Below are 15,683 nucleotides of genomic sequence, written 5' to 3'. Positions count from 1 at the left end.
TTTTCATCAAAAATCACTGATATGGCCGGTCCGGTGGCTCAGGCGGTTAGAGCTCCATGCTCCAACTCCGAAGGCTGCCGGTTCGATTCCCACATGGGCCAGTGGGCTCTCAACCACAAGGTTGCGGGTTCAATTCCTCGAGTCCCCCAAGGGATGGTGGGCTCCGCCCCCTGCAACTAAGATTGAACAGGGCACCTTGAGCTGAGCGGCCGCTGAGCTCCTGGATGGCTCAGCTGGTTGGAGCGCATCCTCTCAACCATAAGGTTGCCAGAGGGACAACACTTGAAGCTGAACGGCACCCTCCACAACTAAGATTGAAAGGACAACAACTTGACTTGGAAAAAAGTCCTGGGAAGTACACACTGTTCCCCAATAAAGTCCTGTTCCCCTTCCCCAATAAAATCTAAAAAAAAAAAAAAGTCGCTGATGTACCATTTTTTAAATACCTTTATTCATAAGTCAGTATAATATTGATCAGTTTGAATGCCATATATGATAAAATAGATTATGAAAAGTATCATATTTACAACAAAACCATTATTTTATATAACTGAATGATCTGATATGCTATCTTCTGCTATAACTCAATGGACCCAACGCTACCCTATGAATGGATCGATTTTATGATTCTCCTAGAAAGTTTTGAGTTGGGTAGTTTCTTGGTGCTTCTTTCTGTGATCCAAGGCTTATGAGAAAAATCTCTGAAAACGAACAATTGGAACCAGAACTCTTCAGTATCAAGGAGAGACAGGAGTGAGAAAAAGGACATCCTGTCACATCCTAAAGACCCACAGCTACAGGGCTTTGCAGGATATGGGGGAGGGGGAGCACATAGTGTAAGAGGACAGAATCATTTCCAACGATTATATTGAACATTTTTAAATTGTCAATATCAAGGGTTAATTTCTAAAATACAAATTTTTAGACAGAAGCTATCCAGTAAGCCATTAACTAAGTATGCAACATAGACAAGGAGATGCGATGCTTGCAAAACCACATACATCTTATTTGTCTTTAATTTTAAAATAATTCATTCCTTTGCTGGGTATGCAAGTGAGCAGTGGAGAAAGTGGTGCGTCTGCAATACCTGAAATTAAAAAAAAAGAAAATAATCACAGGGGCAAAGATTTGAGTCACTTTAAAAATGGGCAAGATTAGAGTGTGGATCATGGACTCCATTAAGTGCAGAAGCAGAATATGCAATACAGGGCATGATGGGATGGCAGGCTGGCCATGAGAAAGCTCAGAGGTAATTAGTCAGCAAAGAGAGCACTGAATATAGCATACAGTTAATTCTTCTAGCTTGTAAAATAAACTACTTACCGGCTGGCGCTAAGGATTTCAGTGCTTCTAGAAGATGCGGGCTAGAGAACTTTACGAGGCACCGGAGGGGTTCTTCTCTTTCAGCCAAGATGCCCCCATTTAAGTCACTTTTGAATTTTGTTTCAAGCTGTCAACAAATGTATTTATAAATGAATATTAAATGTATCGGTTGCAATGGCAAAATACAACAAAATCAGATTACACGTTTCATTAATTCTTGTCATAAAGAAATATAGGGATTAATAAGGGTGGGAACCATTTAATTTGCTAGTTGCAAACATAGAGGGCAACCAGCATATCAAACGACAGCACACACAAAATGCCAAGTGTGCACAGTGCCTGACACACGAGACCTTGGATATCAGTTCCGTCCCCAGTGTCCTTTTTGGCATTCTTCAATGGAAAATTAGCACTATCTTTTGTAATCTGTCATTTCAATATGAAAATGTTGTATTTTTTGAATCACTACCATGATTCCTCTTTTACTCCTGATTATGGAAGTTATTAAAAAACATACAAAAGTAAGGAACAGAACTGGTGGCCAGTCTTTTTCATTTATTACCCCTACTTCCATTATCTACTGCCCGCCCCTACTGGATTATTCTAAAGCACATCTAGGACACCATAGTATTCCATCTGTAAATATTTCAATATGTACCTAAAAAAGACCTTAGAAAGGACTCTCTTTTATTCCCATAACATTACCACACATAAAAAAAATTAAGAATTCCTTAATATCATCAAATATCCATGTCCTGCTACTTCAATAGATTCTAAGTTCAATTCTTTTTTCTTTTTTAACTTAAAGTAAAAAAAATATGATAAATCTAATATGATAAAGAAGTCTATTTAGAGGCAGTATGTTGAAATAACTAAAGGGTGAGTGATGTCTGCAACTATCTCAAATTGTTCAGAATAAACAGAAAGAAAGCAAATGTTAATAATGGCGAAATGTTAGTAATTAGTGAATTGAAGCAAAGGGGAAATGGATATTCACTTTAAAATTCTTGCAAGTTTTCTGAAGGTTTGACATTTTTCAAAATAGAAAAGATAGGGAAAAATTAGTAGCAGGTAGGAGTCAATGTGCACCTTGATTTAAATAATAGAGCCATTCTAAGATGTGTGTAAAGGGAAGTTTTGTAGATTAGATCTTACTTATCCTCCATCAGTGATTCTCTAATGTGTGCAGAATCTGCTACAGTGCTTGTGAAACCAGATGGCTGGGTCCCACCTCCAGAATTCATGATCCAGTAAGACTAGGGTGGGGCCAAGAATCTGCATTTCTTATCCATTTATAGGTGATGCTGATACTGCTCGTCCATGGACCACACTTTGAAGACCAGTGTCCCCCAGTATGATCTGTTTAAAGGAACTGGGTTAAAACCAGCCATTCAGGAAACTAAATTTGAAAGGTGTCTGTCAGCTTTTCCCATGGAAAACAAGTTAAATACGCCTTGGGCCTGAGTGAGCAGATCAACAGCAGATTTTAAGTGTGGCCTGTAGCTGTAGTGGGGGGATGAACAGAAAGAATTTTATTGGAGGGTTTAGGGGGTGGAAGGTGTTGTGAGTATGAGCATGAGGATTAGTTTAGGGTGATCATGATATAAACAAATTCTTCTAATGGTGGCAATGCGCTTGCCTCGAGTGGCCTTTTCGGTGGGCAGTGGCATACTTCTATAATGAGCTAGGTTTACAGTACTGACTAAGCAAACTGGGCTGTGTAATGACTTATTTATTCACCCTTTTATTCAACAAATATTTATGAGCCGTGACTACATTGCAAGTATTGTCCAGGTGTGGCTGGGCTAGAAAGGTATAGCTTATAGTTTTTCCCCTCAAAGATACAGATCATAGCCAGTTATACATGACTGAATTAATATGAAAGATGAAATGAAAAGGCAAATTCAAAATTTCCAAAGGTCTTATTTACTAATAAAGGAACTTACTAATATGATAAAGAAGTCTATTTTAACTCATAAATTTATTATACAAAATTAAAGTGACAAATGAATTAGAAACAGTTCCTTAGAATTATTTTTCACTTAAAGTTTTTGTTCTTTTAAAAAAAAATATCGGTAACTGTAGTCTATAGTTAGTTTACAGCAACAACCTACCTTATATTGTGCAAACTCTAGTCTTGGTTGAGAATAGTCCCCAAAAATTTCTTGAGTCACTCTTTGGACTCTCTCTTTTTCTATTCTGTTTTCATGAATGATCCTTGAATCCACTACAGATGGAAGATTTCAAATAAAAACAGTTTTTAGGAATATATTTCATCCTTAGAGTATCCTCCTTTCATACCTAACCTTTCAACTTGCTTGCCTAACTTAAAGATAATATTTACTGTTTCTTCTCTTGATTGTAATAATTTATTTTAGAAAAATTAGAAAGTATGGGCTAATAAAAGAAAATAAAAACCACCTGTAATTCTACCACATAGAAATAAGCACTGTTAACATTTTAATATATCTCTATCTAGCCCTTTTTCCAGTGACTAAAAAAAATATATATATATCTATATATATTAAAATTAGGATTATAAAATACAATTTTCTATCCTGTTTTCTTTACTTAACACGAAATCAATAGCAGTTCCTATGCCATTGGAAAGTCATAAAAATGTTTAGTTCATAATGGCTATAACATTTCATTTTATTGCCAAATCACTGCTAAGAGATAGGAAAATTTTCATTAAAAAAAAAAAGTGTTTCCAAATTTCTGTTTTTATCTTAGGAAATACATACTATTTATATCTAGCCCAAGTCTTCTTTCTTGTAGAGGTGTAGCAGAGTTGTGAGTTTCGAAGATCTAGGGAAAAAAAGGAAAAGGAGAAAGTGAATGTTTTCCTAATTTTAACACCTTGACATATACCTATTAATTGGTTTTAGTACATAAAAGTATGTCAAATTCTATCTGTATTTTTTCCAATAAAAAAGAGATTTGAGGGGGCGGCCGGATGGGTCAGTTGGTTAGAACATGAGCTCTGAACAACAGGGTTGCTGGTTCAGTTCCCGCATGGGCCAGTGAGCTGTGCCCTCCACAACTAGACTGAAGACAATGAGCTGCCACTGAGCTTCTGGAGGGGCGGCCGGATGGCTCAGTTGGCTTCAGCACGAGCTCTCAACAACAAGGTTGCCGATTCAATTCCCACATAGGATGCTAGGCTGCGTCCCCAGCAACTAAAGATTGAAAATGGCAACTGGACTTAGAGCTGAGCTGTGTTGTCCACAACTAGATTGAAGGACAACTACTTGGAGCTGATGGACCCTGGAGAAACACACTGTCCCCCAATATTCTCCAATAAAATTAAAAAAAAAAAAAAGAGATTTGAGGCCATATCCAGGCTGAGTTGGGCATTTCTCCTACAGTATGATATTGGCATAGACTGGTGGGGCCAGCAACATGGCTGTTTTGTATGAGGAGCTCTGCACTTTGTTATTATAAAAATTGATTTGTAAGAAGTATGGGTGGTGAGTGCAAAAGCTACAGAAATCAAGCCAAGTACCTACAACGTGATATTCCCCTTTATAGCTATGTCTTTATAACCCTAAAAAACTCAGATTCCTTTGGAAAAGTAACTTCCCTACTGAAAGTCTGAATCTCTCAAATCCCTTCCCTCACCTTCCCCTACTAAAACCACTGTTTTTATAATTAAAAGTGTTTGAAAATGTGAATTTTCTTAGGAATGCAACTGTCATAGCAGAATAGTTGATATCAATTTGATGGGAGGGTGGTGGGTAAGGGGAAGGGGCTGCTATGGGAGAAAATCATTATCTAACTTCTTAGTGTCAGCTTTTTTTCCTTCAAGAGTGGCTTGCAGAGAGAGCCATCACTTCTTCCTACTTAGAACAGATGAAAATACATAAGTATACCTAAGGGCTCCAAGATATACACAGAGGTTAACAATACACCTACAGGAGTTCGAACACATGAGCACACAGATGCATGCAGAGGCAAAAATAATCCTGAGCCTGTGAGTAGGGCCAGATCCGTCCTTATCATTAAAGGGAAACAATGCATTTAAATAATTTTAACAAATATATAAATTTTGGGACTTAATAGACCAATGCTGCTCCTTTACGTCTAACCCCTATATCACCTGCTTGACTGATGGGACAAAAAATGAATTCTACTTCTCTCTTGCATAACAGAATGATATAATTAGATTCAAAAGACAGTGTTAAATTATTCTAAAGAGAAAATAAATTCTAATTGGTATAGCTGATCGGGAATCTGGGATCAATAACATAGACTCCAATGACTAATGAGCGGTGTAAAACACAATACAATTATAAAAGATGACAGTGAGAAATTAATTTGTTTCCTTTCATGTTAACTAACTGAAAGCTTTCTTTACTTCAGTAATACCTGAAGGGACTTCCTTTTGTTAGAGGTGGACTTTCCCCCCTGCTCAGTGGCGTCTAACTCATGTGTGAAAAGGAAAACGGAAACTTAACTCTGAAGAGAGTTACAGATTGGCTCACCTGATTATACTGTTTAAAAACAATAGCCTTAAGAGAGTCCAGATATCGACTTCTGAGGTCCATTTTCACAATCTGATGGTGTTTGCTAGCAATTGTCAGTGCCTTGAAGTAAAAATTAGAAAGACTGTTAGGATTACTACATTTATCCTATTGTATTTGTATCTTATGGTATTTGTAATATTTGTCAAAGATGTAGGAGCTGCAGTAAGTGAACAGTTTCCACCCAAGAGTGAAAAGACATCCAAAGAAAATGTAATCTCATGACCTGTTACTCATCTTAGAAAACAAACAAGAAATGGTTAATAGCATTAAAATTCTCATAAATACAAAGTCTTTTGTACCATTTTTAGAAATGTGATCCAGTTTAAAGTTAGGAACTATAATAAATTAAGTTCAGACTTAGGAATGAACAATGAATACTCGAATGTTGCCATTTTAGAATATTGTCATCTAATACTACAATGGCACTGCCACACAAAAATGCAAATATGTATGCTTTAGGACAAATACTGAAGAAAAAAACGCATATTAAGTGCAGTTTATAAAAGCTTCCCATTATATGGGGAAACAAGGTAGAAGATTTAAACAGAATAAAATGTTTACTTGGAACTAGAGGGTAGAGAGATAAGTTTGCCTTAAGATACACAATGAAAATGAACATTAGCTTTTGGGGTAATGTTTAAACTATAATAGCTGTGGCAGGGTGGACTCACCTGGCTGAAGTGAATGAATGACCACTATACAGAGGGTGCCAAAAAAAGTGTATACACAATTTAAGGTAACATCTCTTAAACTCTACATACATTTTTTTTTTTGGCACCTCCGTGAAGGTAGAGGAAGAGATCCCAAATGTGAAAAAGCAGAGTCATGTGTTAAGGGGAAGTACAAGTGAGCAGCAGTAGAAATCTTTCTGCTGTTTCAGGAAACAGCCAAGGAATTTAAATGACAAGCAAGTCTGCCCACTGGGATCCCATAGCTAGCTCTTAGAGCCACAGCCCTGGAGTGTACACTCCACTTAGCACTAGAGATGATGCGGCCAGGATGGCGTTGCTGCTCCCCTCCATCCAAATGAAGTGGTACCTCTGGCACCAACTGAGGTGCCATTGGAGTTGTGAGTATTCACAGACAGGGGATGCAGCAGCACTCGCCAGGTCAGTTTAGGGATGGCTTTTTCTGGGGAAAGATGCTAGGCGGCCAGAAGCATAAAGAGAAGCAGGCTCTTCTTCTAATGTACAGAATGTGGGGGAAATGGTTACAAATGAAAAGAATGTTCATGGATAGGCGAATTATGCAGTCATGAAAAAGTAGTGAGTTATAGAATTTGTAACCACACGGCAATGCTAAAACAGCAAATCATAGATGCTACGTCCTATGCTGGTTTTTGTAATAAAACATCTTCTGAAAGGAACTGTTAACAGTAGTGAATGGATGAATGGGATTGGGAAAAACTGTACAAAGTTTTAAAATACTGTTTATCTTTAGACTGCTGTGTTGGTTGACTTTTTACATTAAACAGACATTACTTCTAGATTAAAAGACAATAATGAACAGCTCCAAACCAACATGTATGCCACTTTACCATTTGTAGAAAAATAACACTTTCTGCTCCTTATTTTAGGAAAGCAAGAATTACATGTGGCATTTTATATATAATGCTTATTGAGCAGCTTAAACCTACATAGACCTCTGTGATAAGGACAATAAAACATTATAGCTATAGTAATTAGTTCCATACCTGACACAGAAGGGGTGTATTGCTTCTCAGCCGGGAGAAAGAAATGAAGGCATATGGAGTCTGGGAATAATACATCACATAAGCAGGTTTGTACTGGTTTGGTTTTCTATACTGTGTTCCCCAGGCAATTCGAATCCATACTGCATTCTCCTCAGCATCTCTGAAAGTGACTGTCACCTTATTAAAAAAATATTGAAGTTTCCTAAGTAAAATCTCGTGGCACCAACAACACGTGCTTTTCAGGGGTGAAGGGTGTGACCGTAATCTTGCACACAGTCTTTTCTCCTACTTTTCATTACAGTGTTTTGGGAATCTTTGAGAAAACATTTTGTGGTTGTTCTGTAAAGACACATACATGCTTTGCAAAGTCTTTTGGAAGAAAAAAATGAAAAACCCACAATCAGGGTAGGACATTACAAGTTTTCAATAATTTCTTGGGCTTAGCTTGAAAAGCTGTGTTCCTCCACCTGTAAGAGATTATGATGGCAGTCTTGCAAACGAGATACCTGTTTTAAAATGGAGCCTTGTTAGCACTGAGCATCGAGCTAGTTAGTGTGCACTATGAAATTTCACAGCAACATTTTCATGTAGTAATGGGCTTAAAAATATACTTATCCTAATGCTTTTATGTGTTTAGCTGAGATGCTAAACATTAAAGCAGGGGTGTCCAAACCTTTTTCAACGTTTTCACCAAGGGCCATATGCGGTAAAATACACAAATAGCCGGGCCACTCACTCGAGGTGAAGTACGTATTGCCTCACCTGGTTCATTTAAGTAAACTAAATATATTTTTGGAATTTGCTGCGGGCCAATTAACAATGAATTGCAGGCCGCAGTTGGCCCGCGGGCTGCAGTTTGGACACCCCTGCTCTAAAGGAAAGTTATGTGGTGAGAATATAGGAAATTCTACTGGGTTTTCATCTCATGGATAAAATGTAGACCTTTCTAAACTTTTAAATACGATTGTCAGTTGGTCTGCAATTCAGCAGCCTACTCTTAGATTATTAGCTCCTCCTTGATTCAGCTTCCTTTTGGAGCTCGGACCCTGGAAAGGAGGCACTTGAGACAGGTATACTTGGATGCCCCATGTCTCTTTATTTCCTCCTGCTTGTATCTTACTCCAGATTGTAATGTGACTGCTGGCATTAATAAAGGAGGCAGTTGCTTTGACTCTGCCCACTCTTTGGCTGCTTTTCCAAATTCCCTTGGTGTATCACACAAGGAACCGCCCCCATTCCCAGGTGTGGAGGGCGCGGGCTGTCTGACCTTCCCTGAGGGACCAGTACAGCACTTGGCCCAAACAGGGGGGACCTCCAGTGCCTTGAATGGAAGAGGATAGGGTCTTATTCTGAACGGCCTTTGTGTCCCATTACCAAAACAAAAATGCCTGTAAAATCAAGACTGAATACAGTATATGGAGGACACATTTTTACTAGAGGGAGAAAATTGGTAGCACTCCACGTAATTAGATAGTGTCTCTAGCCCAGAATGAGGATCCTTTAAGTGAGAGCTCATGGAGGGCTTACAGAGGCCTGTTACCTCCCTGACTGGCACAGCCAGGTGTACATGTCCAAGGGTATGCTTTTCTGGAAAGAGGTACAGTATCACTTATCACAATTTTCCCAAGGGTCTGTGATCCAAAAAGATGAAAACATCAGTGGTCTAAGAGAAAAGGATATCCAGAGTCAGGATAACCCTGGCCCAGCTGGCTTTCAGGTATTCCATCTCCCTTTTTTTTTTTTTTTAATTAATTTCTTTTCTTTTTCAGTTACCGTCGACATTCAGTATCATTTTATATTAGTTTCAGGGGTACAGCATAGTGGTTAGACATTTATATAATTTATGCAGTGTCCCCCCTCCAATAGTCTAGTCTCACCTGGCACTATACATAGTTGTTGCAACATTACTGACTATATTCTCTATGCTTACATCCCAGTGACGACATTCTGGTAGTAAGGAAGATACTCAGATACCTGAAGAGGTGGGGCCCAAATGCAGACCTTTGTTATTTCTCAACGAAACTATCTCAATAGATGTCACCCTGCAATAGCCAGGATAAAGCATTTTCCACAGACAATAACTCAGATGAACAATGCTCAAGCTTCACTAGGTGACTAATCCCACCAAGGGTCCTAAGTGGTTTGCCTAACGTGGGACTGTACTGCCGGCCAGGGTATACGCTGAACTTTAGTAACTGACTACCACCCGCAAGCTTCTGAATGTAATTAGAAAAAAGTTTAGTGTGAGAATCAAATAAAGCTTACAACACACAAAATTGCCACATCTTACCAGATAAAACTGTTCAAAATACAATATTCTTGGAAAACTTAAAGAAGACAAACTAAAAAATATTTTAATTGTAAAAAGGTAGCACATTTATCTCCTTTTTTATGCTTGTATGTCATGGAGTATAATGATAGTCTGTGTTAAACATGTTAAAAGTTAAATATGTGGCAATTCACGTCTGTCTCTAGCTGGCCTTTCAAACAGGACAGATATGACCCATAAAAAAACGCCTCTGTTCCCCAAACCTCCCCCACTAGCCTGCCTAAAATTCAATCAGGAGGCAAAAGCTTTGGAACACGGCAGTGCAAAAAGAGAATAACTCTAACCGCTGACATCCATGAGCATTAAAGTAGGAGGAAATAGCATTTCAGATTCTTTTCTCCTTGAATGGTGGGGGCAGGAGGCATGGGGTTCAGAGGACAGAATTTCCCGGTGCCTAAGAGACATCAGATGAGGAGAGGGTACTGAAAGGGAAGGATGCAGATAAACTGAACTGGACTCGAGAGAGCAGCTGTCTAGGAGGTTTCTTGTTCGGGGTGAAGCAGTGTGGGAACACTGCCACGAGATTCTCAAAACAAGTTAGTCAGTCACGTTCAGCTTGACAAAAAGGCTGGTCCCAGGTGACGCTAATGCTGCTGGTGTGGTGATCACACTGTGGGAACCACTGCCTTTCAAAACTCATTTTCAATCTGGCAGCGAGGGCAGTAGCCAGCATACAAGGGATTTAAGCATAAAGCTGGCAAAGATGGATTACTTTTTCAAGGGGTCTTTTTGCAGAGGCCTTTGAAGGGGTTCAATAAATAATACCCCGCTTCCCTATCCTTCTGGAACAACTAAGAAATAAGGCAAAAGAATTGGCAGGTGAAGGCCAACATAGTATAACTCATATTGCCAAGAAACTGGTGACTGGCTAGTATCTGTAGGCAAGTGGCCCTCCAGACAACCCAGAGTCAGGCAGAGTTGCCCACATGGTCACTGGCAGAACCACTCCGGGTGACCTCCCTTGTAGGGGCAGAGCTGGCCCCTGGAGGAACAGAGCAGAATAGGTGCCCCCTGCAGGCAGCTGCTTTCGCTCAGGTAAGGTCAGCGCTTCTGCCGGAGAAAGGTGAAGGGCAGGCAGTGAAGGGGGGGACTCCCTCTACATAGCGACACATCAGGAGCAAAAAATATTTTCCTCCAAGAGTCTTATGCTTAGGATGAGAGTGGAGAATGGATGTACTTTTACTGAGACTTGGGCATGTTTATAAGCAGTAGAGTGGGCACCGGTAGAGGAAGACATTAAGGAATGTGACAGAATAGAGAGAAACCGAGTATGTAGGCCCTACGAGATGAGGTGCAGGGGATGGATTCAAAGCACACACAGAAGGAGCATTATAAGAAAGGAGAGGAGAGAATATTTTCAGTGACTAGTGGATAAGTAGAAAGTATGACAGAAGTTACAAAACATGAGGTAAGGAGATGGAAAGACAGGTCAAGGGATTTGTGTATGGAAAAAAACACTACTATGCTAGAGAGGACAGCCATGGCATGGTGAGTGTGACAGATTTTGGGGGCATATCTTTATATGTAAGGAGGACTAAGGCAGACTAAGGTGGAAAGAGAATGAAGGAGGGGCTGTTAGAAAAATGATCGCCTCAACCTACATCAAGACACACAGGTGGTGCTGTGGGAACAAAATGGCAGCGTGCTCTTGAGCAGCCCTGACCAATACCATGGCCACTAGCCACCCATGGCTATTTAACTAAAATAATAGTGAAATAAGGTTAACAATTTAGTTCCTCACTCACATTAGCCACGTTTCAAGGCTCAGGAGCCGCATGTGGTTACTAGCTGGTGTAGTGGACAGCGCTGATAGAGAACACTGCCACGGTCGCAGAGTTCCATCGGATGGGGCCGCTCTTGAGAAAGAAGCATTTGACCCTGAACTGACAGGTGAGGGGAAAGTTTTTATAATAATTAGAGTTTGTCTTTGTGAATAATGTGGAATATTAATTGAAATTTCTTCCAAAAAAAAAGGTGGTAGCAAATGTTAAGTGCACAAATGCCATGAAATTGTAGTTCACGGAAATTCAGATAAATTTTAGTCTTACATTTTTTAATGCCCTCTGTAGAATTTTCTTAAATGAACTTTTGAACTGTTCCATATCGGAAAGGTCAATGTCTTCACCTGTCAAAGTGAAAAGAAAAATCAAGAAAAATTAAGGGAGCTACAATGTCGTCAATAAATACATTTGCGAAGAGCCTGAAGGTGAACATTTTGTGTAACTTCAAAGAACAAGAATGATCAAATCACACAAATGCAACTGGTCCCTCTGACACAGTATCGCCAAATATATTTCTCATTTTCCCATAAATGAATAATAATCACGTCACTTTGAAAGAGATTTAAGAGGAACATAATGTATTCATCTTTAAACTGCCAAAACATCAAATACAAATGTTCAGTTTAGAAGGGAAAACGTTACCTGGCTCTTTAGCCATCTGAAAAACATCCCAAACTCTCTGGTGCCGATGAAATTGAGTATCTGAGAGGGAAGAAGAACTTATTTCTATTATAACATAGAACTTTAAGTAATGTGCTCATAACTATATATTTTTAACAACATGAAAGTGGAGAAAATAAAGTAATTTACAAATTAGGTTATATATTTTTATTCAAAATATAAATTTAACATGGATTAAATTTACTCCAGACAAATAAAACAAGTCAAAAAGAATAATTAGTATAGTAGACCCTTAGCATTTACTCTTTTTCAGTCAGACCATTTATTCTATTTCCGCACAGGATGTCTCATTTAAGAGCATGCTAGGGATGACGTGTTTCTCACAACTGGTGTGTGCACTGGCTCTAGACCATTCCTTCATCTGAAGCATTCTTCTCCTAGCTCATTGCACACCTCATCACCACACCTCATTCTAGTCTACTAAAATGCCACAGATGCAGTGACCTACTCTGATCACCCGACCCAAACTGACACCTCCATGCGGCTCTGCTTCAGTTTCCTTCATAGCACTTATTACTACCTGACATTATATCATATATTTAGATGTTCATTTGTAACTGCTTTCCCAACTAGAATCCCATGGAATACCATGTTTCCCCAAAAATAAGACCTAGCTGGACCATCAGCTCTAATGCGTCTTTTGAAGGAAAAATTAATATAAGATCCAGTACTATATTATATTATATATTATATTAGACCCCCATTCCATCCCCTCCCCTCCCCTCCCCTCCCCTTCCTTCCCCTCCCCTCCCGTCCCTTCCCCTCCCCTCCCGTCCCATCCCATTCCATCCCAGTCTTATTTTACTATAAGATTGGGTCTTATATTAATTTTTGCTCCACAAGATGCTTTAGAGCTGATGGTCCCGTTAGGTCTTATTTTCAGGGAAACACGGTACAGGACTTTGTCTTGTCAAATGTTGTATTATCAGTGTCTAGCCACTGGCTGGCATTAAATAAGGACTGCTTATTAAATGGACTCCATTAAATAAGGACTGCTTATTAAGTGGACTGCTTATTAAATGGCTGGCATTAAATAAGGACTGCTTATTAATGGACTCCATTAAATAAGGATTCATATATTTGATGAATGAATGAATGTATGATATAGAAGACATGCTTCAGGAGATACAAACTTAAGAGTATCTTGGAGCATAAATGGACCTAGGAAGTTACTGAGTTCAATCCCACCACATATCATCCTGGCTTTATTATCCCTGTGCTGACCTCTGTCTATTTGCTCTGATCTCGTCTGCATCCCTGAGTCTTTGGATTTAGGACTGAAGTACTGCGAACCCCATAAAGAGGGACTGTTGGCCCCAATACTCAAAGGCACCAACTTGCTGTGTCTTTTGCACTTACTACTTTTCTTGTCCTTCCTACAGTTTAGTGTCTTTTTTTGTTGTTGTTCTTTATTTGGTGCCTTAGTGTCTCTGTCTCGCTCTCTCACCTCATTTACGGCAATGGCCTGACAATTCTTGATGACCTAGTTTTGTCTAAAACAGGTATAACAAGGCACAATGTGATGACAGAGCATTCAAGGGGTTTTTGTTCCTTTCTGGTATCTCTTCCTTGGTTCTGTGCTTCAGAGTTAAGATGGCCTGCTAATTGATCTCTGAATAAGGTTGTTATAATAATAATGGAAATTAAAATTTTTTGTTGTTAATGATTCCATTCAACATCATGTCAAAGTTCATGATAAATGGCAAGGGCTTAAACACAAATGAAGACATTTCCTCAAATAGAACACATCTTAGACTAATCTATGATCTTTGTGACAAACTTGGTCCACCTCTAGAGTTTCCTTAGCAAGGGGCTCCACTTTCCTTCTAGTTGCACGTACAGACCCTGGAGCAATGTGTGCTCCTCCCACTCAGTCCCTCTAGACCACACCATGTACAAAGTCCAGTCAGTTTTTTTCTTGTTTGTTTGTTGTTTTTTTTTAACGTGTGTTTTTCCAGGACCCATCATCTCTAAGTCAAGTAGTTGTTTCAGTCTAGTTGTGGAGGGCGCAGCTCAGTGGTCCATACAGGGGTTGAACCGGCAACCTTGCTGTTAAGAGCACTGCGCTGTAACCAACTGAGCTAACCGGTTGCCCCAGGTCCAGTCAGTTTTCATCCTTACCTTCCTTACAAGCTGCACTGTAATAAGAACAAATTCCCAAAATTATATTTTCAATTCTGTTAATAATAATACAAAGCCTAACAGATATTTACTATGTGCTTATTATATGCTAGTTACTGTGCTAAAAACCTTTCAAACATTATCTCATTTAACCATCACAATGATCCTGTGCTATTATTCTATTATTATAATAGGTGCTATTATCATCTCCATTTTACTTAGGAGAAGTCTGAGGCCTAGAAAGGTGATATGACTTGGCAAAAGACACAAGACTGGTAAGTAACAGAGCTGGGATTTCAAACCAGGTCAACAGACTCTAGAATCTGAGCCCTGACATATAAAATTGCCTCTGATGAAACTGGATTGGTTAAATGTAAATACAAATCATCAAAACTTACAAATGATGTCTAAAAGGGCTGCGTCATTCAGACTCACACCATTCTCCTGAAAGAGAAGATAAAATGTTCAGTAAGTGTGGCAATAGGTTTGATTCTACCCCATTTATAGCACATTTTAGTATTGCTCAAAACAGACCAAGAAAACCCTCTCAATACTTATACTGACAACCTGTCTTCAATCTATGCTTTCCTGTTAAGTCACAAATACACTTCCTGACTGTTCTCCCACAATACACCCCTCATTTATCACTTTTAACTTTTTGTTTTGTTTTTTTAATTAACCTTCTAGACGTCCTCTACAACAGGGATTCTTAACTGGGCACTACTGACATTTTAAGTCATATAATTCTATGTTGTGGCGAGCTGTTCTAGGATGTTAAGGAGTGTCCCTGGCCTTTATTCACTGGAAGCCAGTAGCACCCCACTTCCACAGTTTTAACAACCAAAAATGTCTCCAGACATTGTGTCCTCTGGCAGACAAAACCATCCAAGCTGAGAACAACTGTCTAGACATACACATGTATGTATTCATTTCTTTATATATATACATATCATATAGTTTCTTTTCAATGTGTACATAAAGATCTAGTTTATTATTTTTAATGGACAAAGACTACTTTATGTGGATGTATCATTATTTAGCTAATCATGATGTATAGTTTTTTTCCAATTTTTTGTTTTTTAAACAATGCTAGTTAACATCTTTATTTATAGTATATATTTACATATTTATGTCTACATATATAAATGTTTATCAATTATATTTTTAAATATATATATTTATATATACACTTATATATATAATATATTTTTTATAATATAGATCACCTT

General features: G+C 38.7%; 1 protein-coding gene across 2 annotated transcripts in view; it reads right to left on the bottom strand.

The window, feature by feature from the left end:
• Positions 1–430: 430 nt before the first annotated feature.
• CENPN (centromere protein N) overlaps positions 431–15,683 on the bottom strand; it is a 20,557-nt gene continuing 5,304 nt past the window's right edge. For both annotated transcript variants that reach the window (XM_081031353.1, XM_081031354.1), the window contains exons 3-11: positions 14,853–14,898; positions 12,295–12,354; positions 11,920–11,996; positions 7,543–7,719; positions 5,808–5,909; positions 4,068–4,131; positions 3,438–3,550; positions 1,324–1,450; positions 431–1,087 (exon numbers count right to left, since the gene is read on the bottom strand). In XM_081031353.1, the coding sequence (XP_080887479.1) occupies positions 1,005–1,087; positions 1,324–1,450; positions 3,438–3,550; positions 4,068–4,131; positions 5,808–5,909; positions 7,543–7,719; positions 11,920–11,996; positions 12,295–12,354; positions 14,853–14,898 (849 nt within the window). In that variant the 3' untranslated portion in view covers positions 431–1,004. The remainder of the gene's footprint in view (positions 1,088–1,323; positions 1,451–3,437; positions 3,551–4,067; positions 4,132–5,807; positions 5,910–7,542; positions 7,720–11,919; positions 11,997–12,294; positions 12,355–14,852; positions 14,899–15,683) is intronic.

This window comes from Rhinolophus hipposideros, assembly GCF_964194185.1.
Source record: "Rhinolophus hipposideros genome assembly, chromosome: 21".
In the NCBI taxonomy this organism is placed as follows: domain Eukaryota; kingdom Metazoa; phylum Chordata; class Mammalia; order Chiroptera; family Rhinolophidae; genus Rhinolophus; species Rhinolophus hipposideros.
The sequence above is the reverse complement of the archived record's forward strand: the minus strand, read 5'-3'. Positions and strand labels throughout refer to the sequence as shown.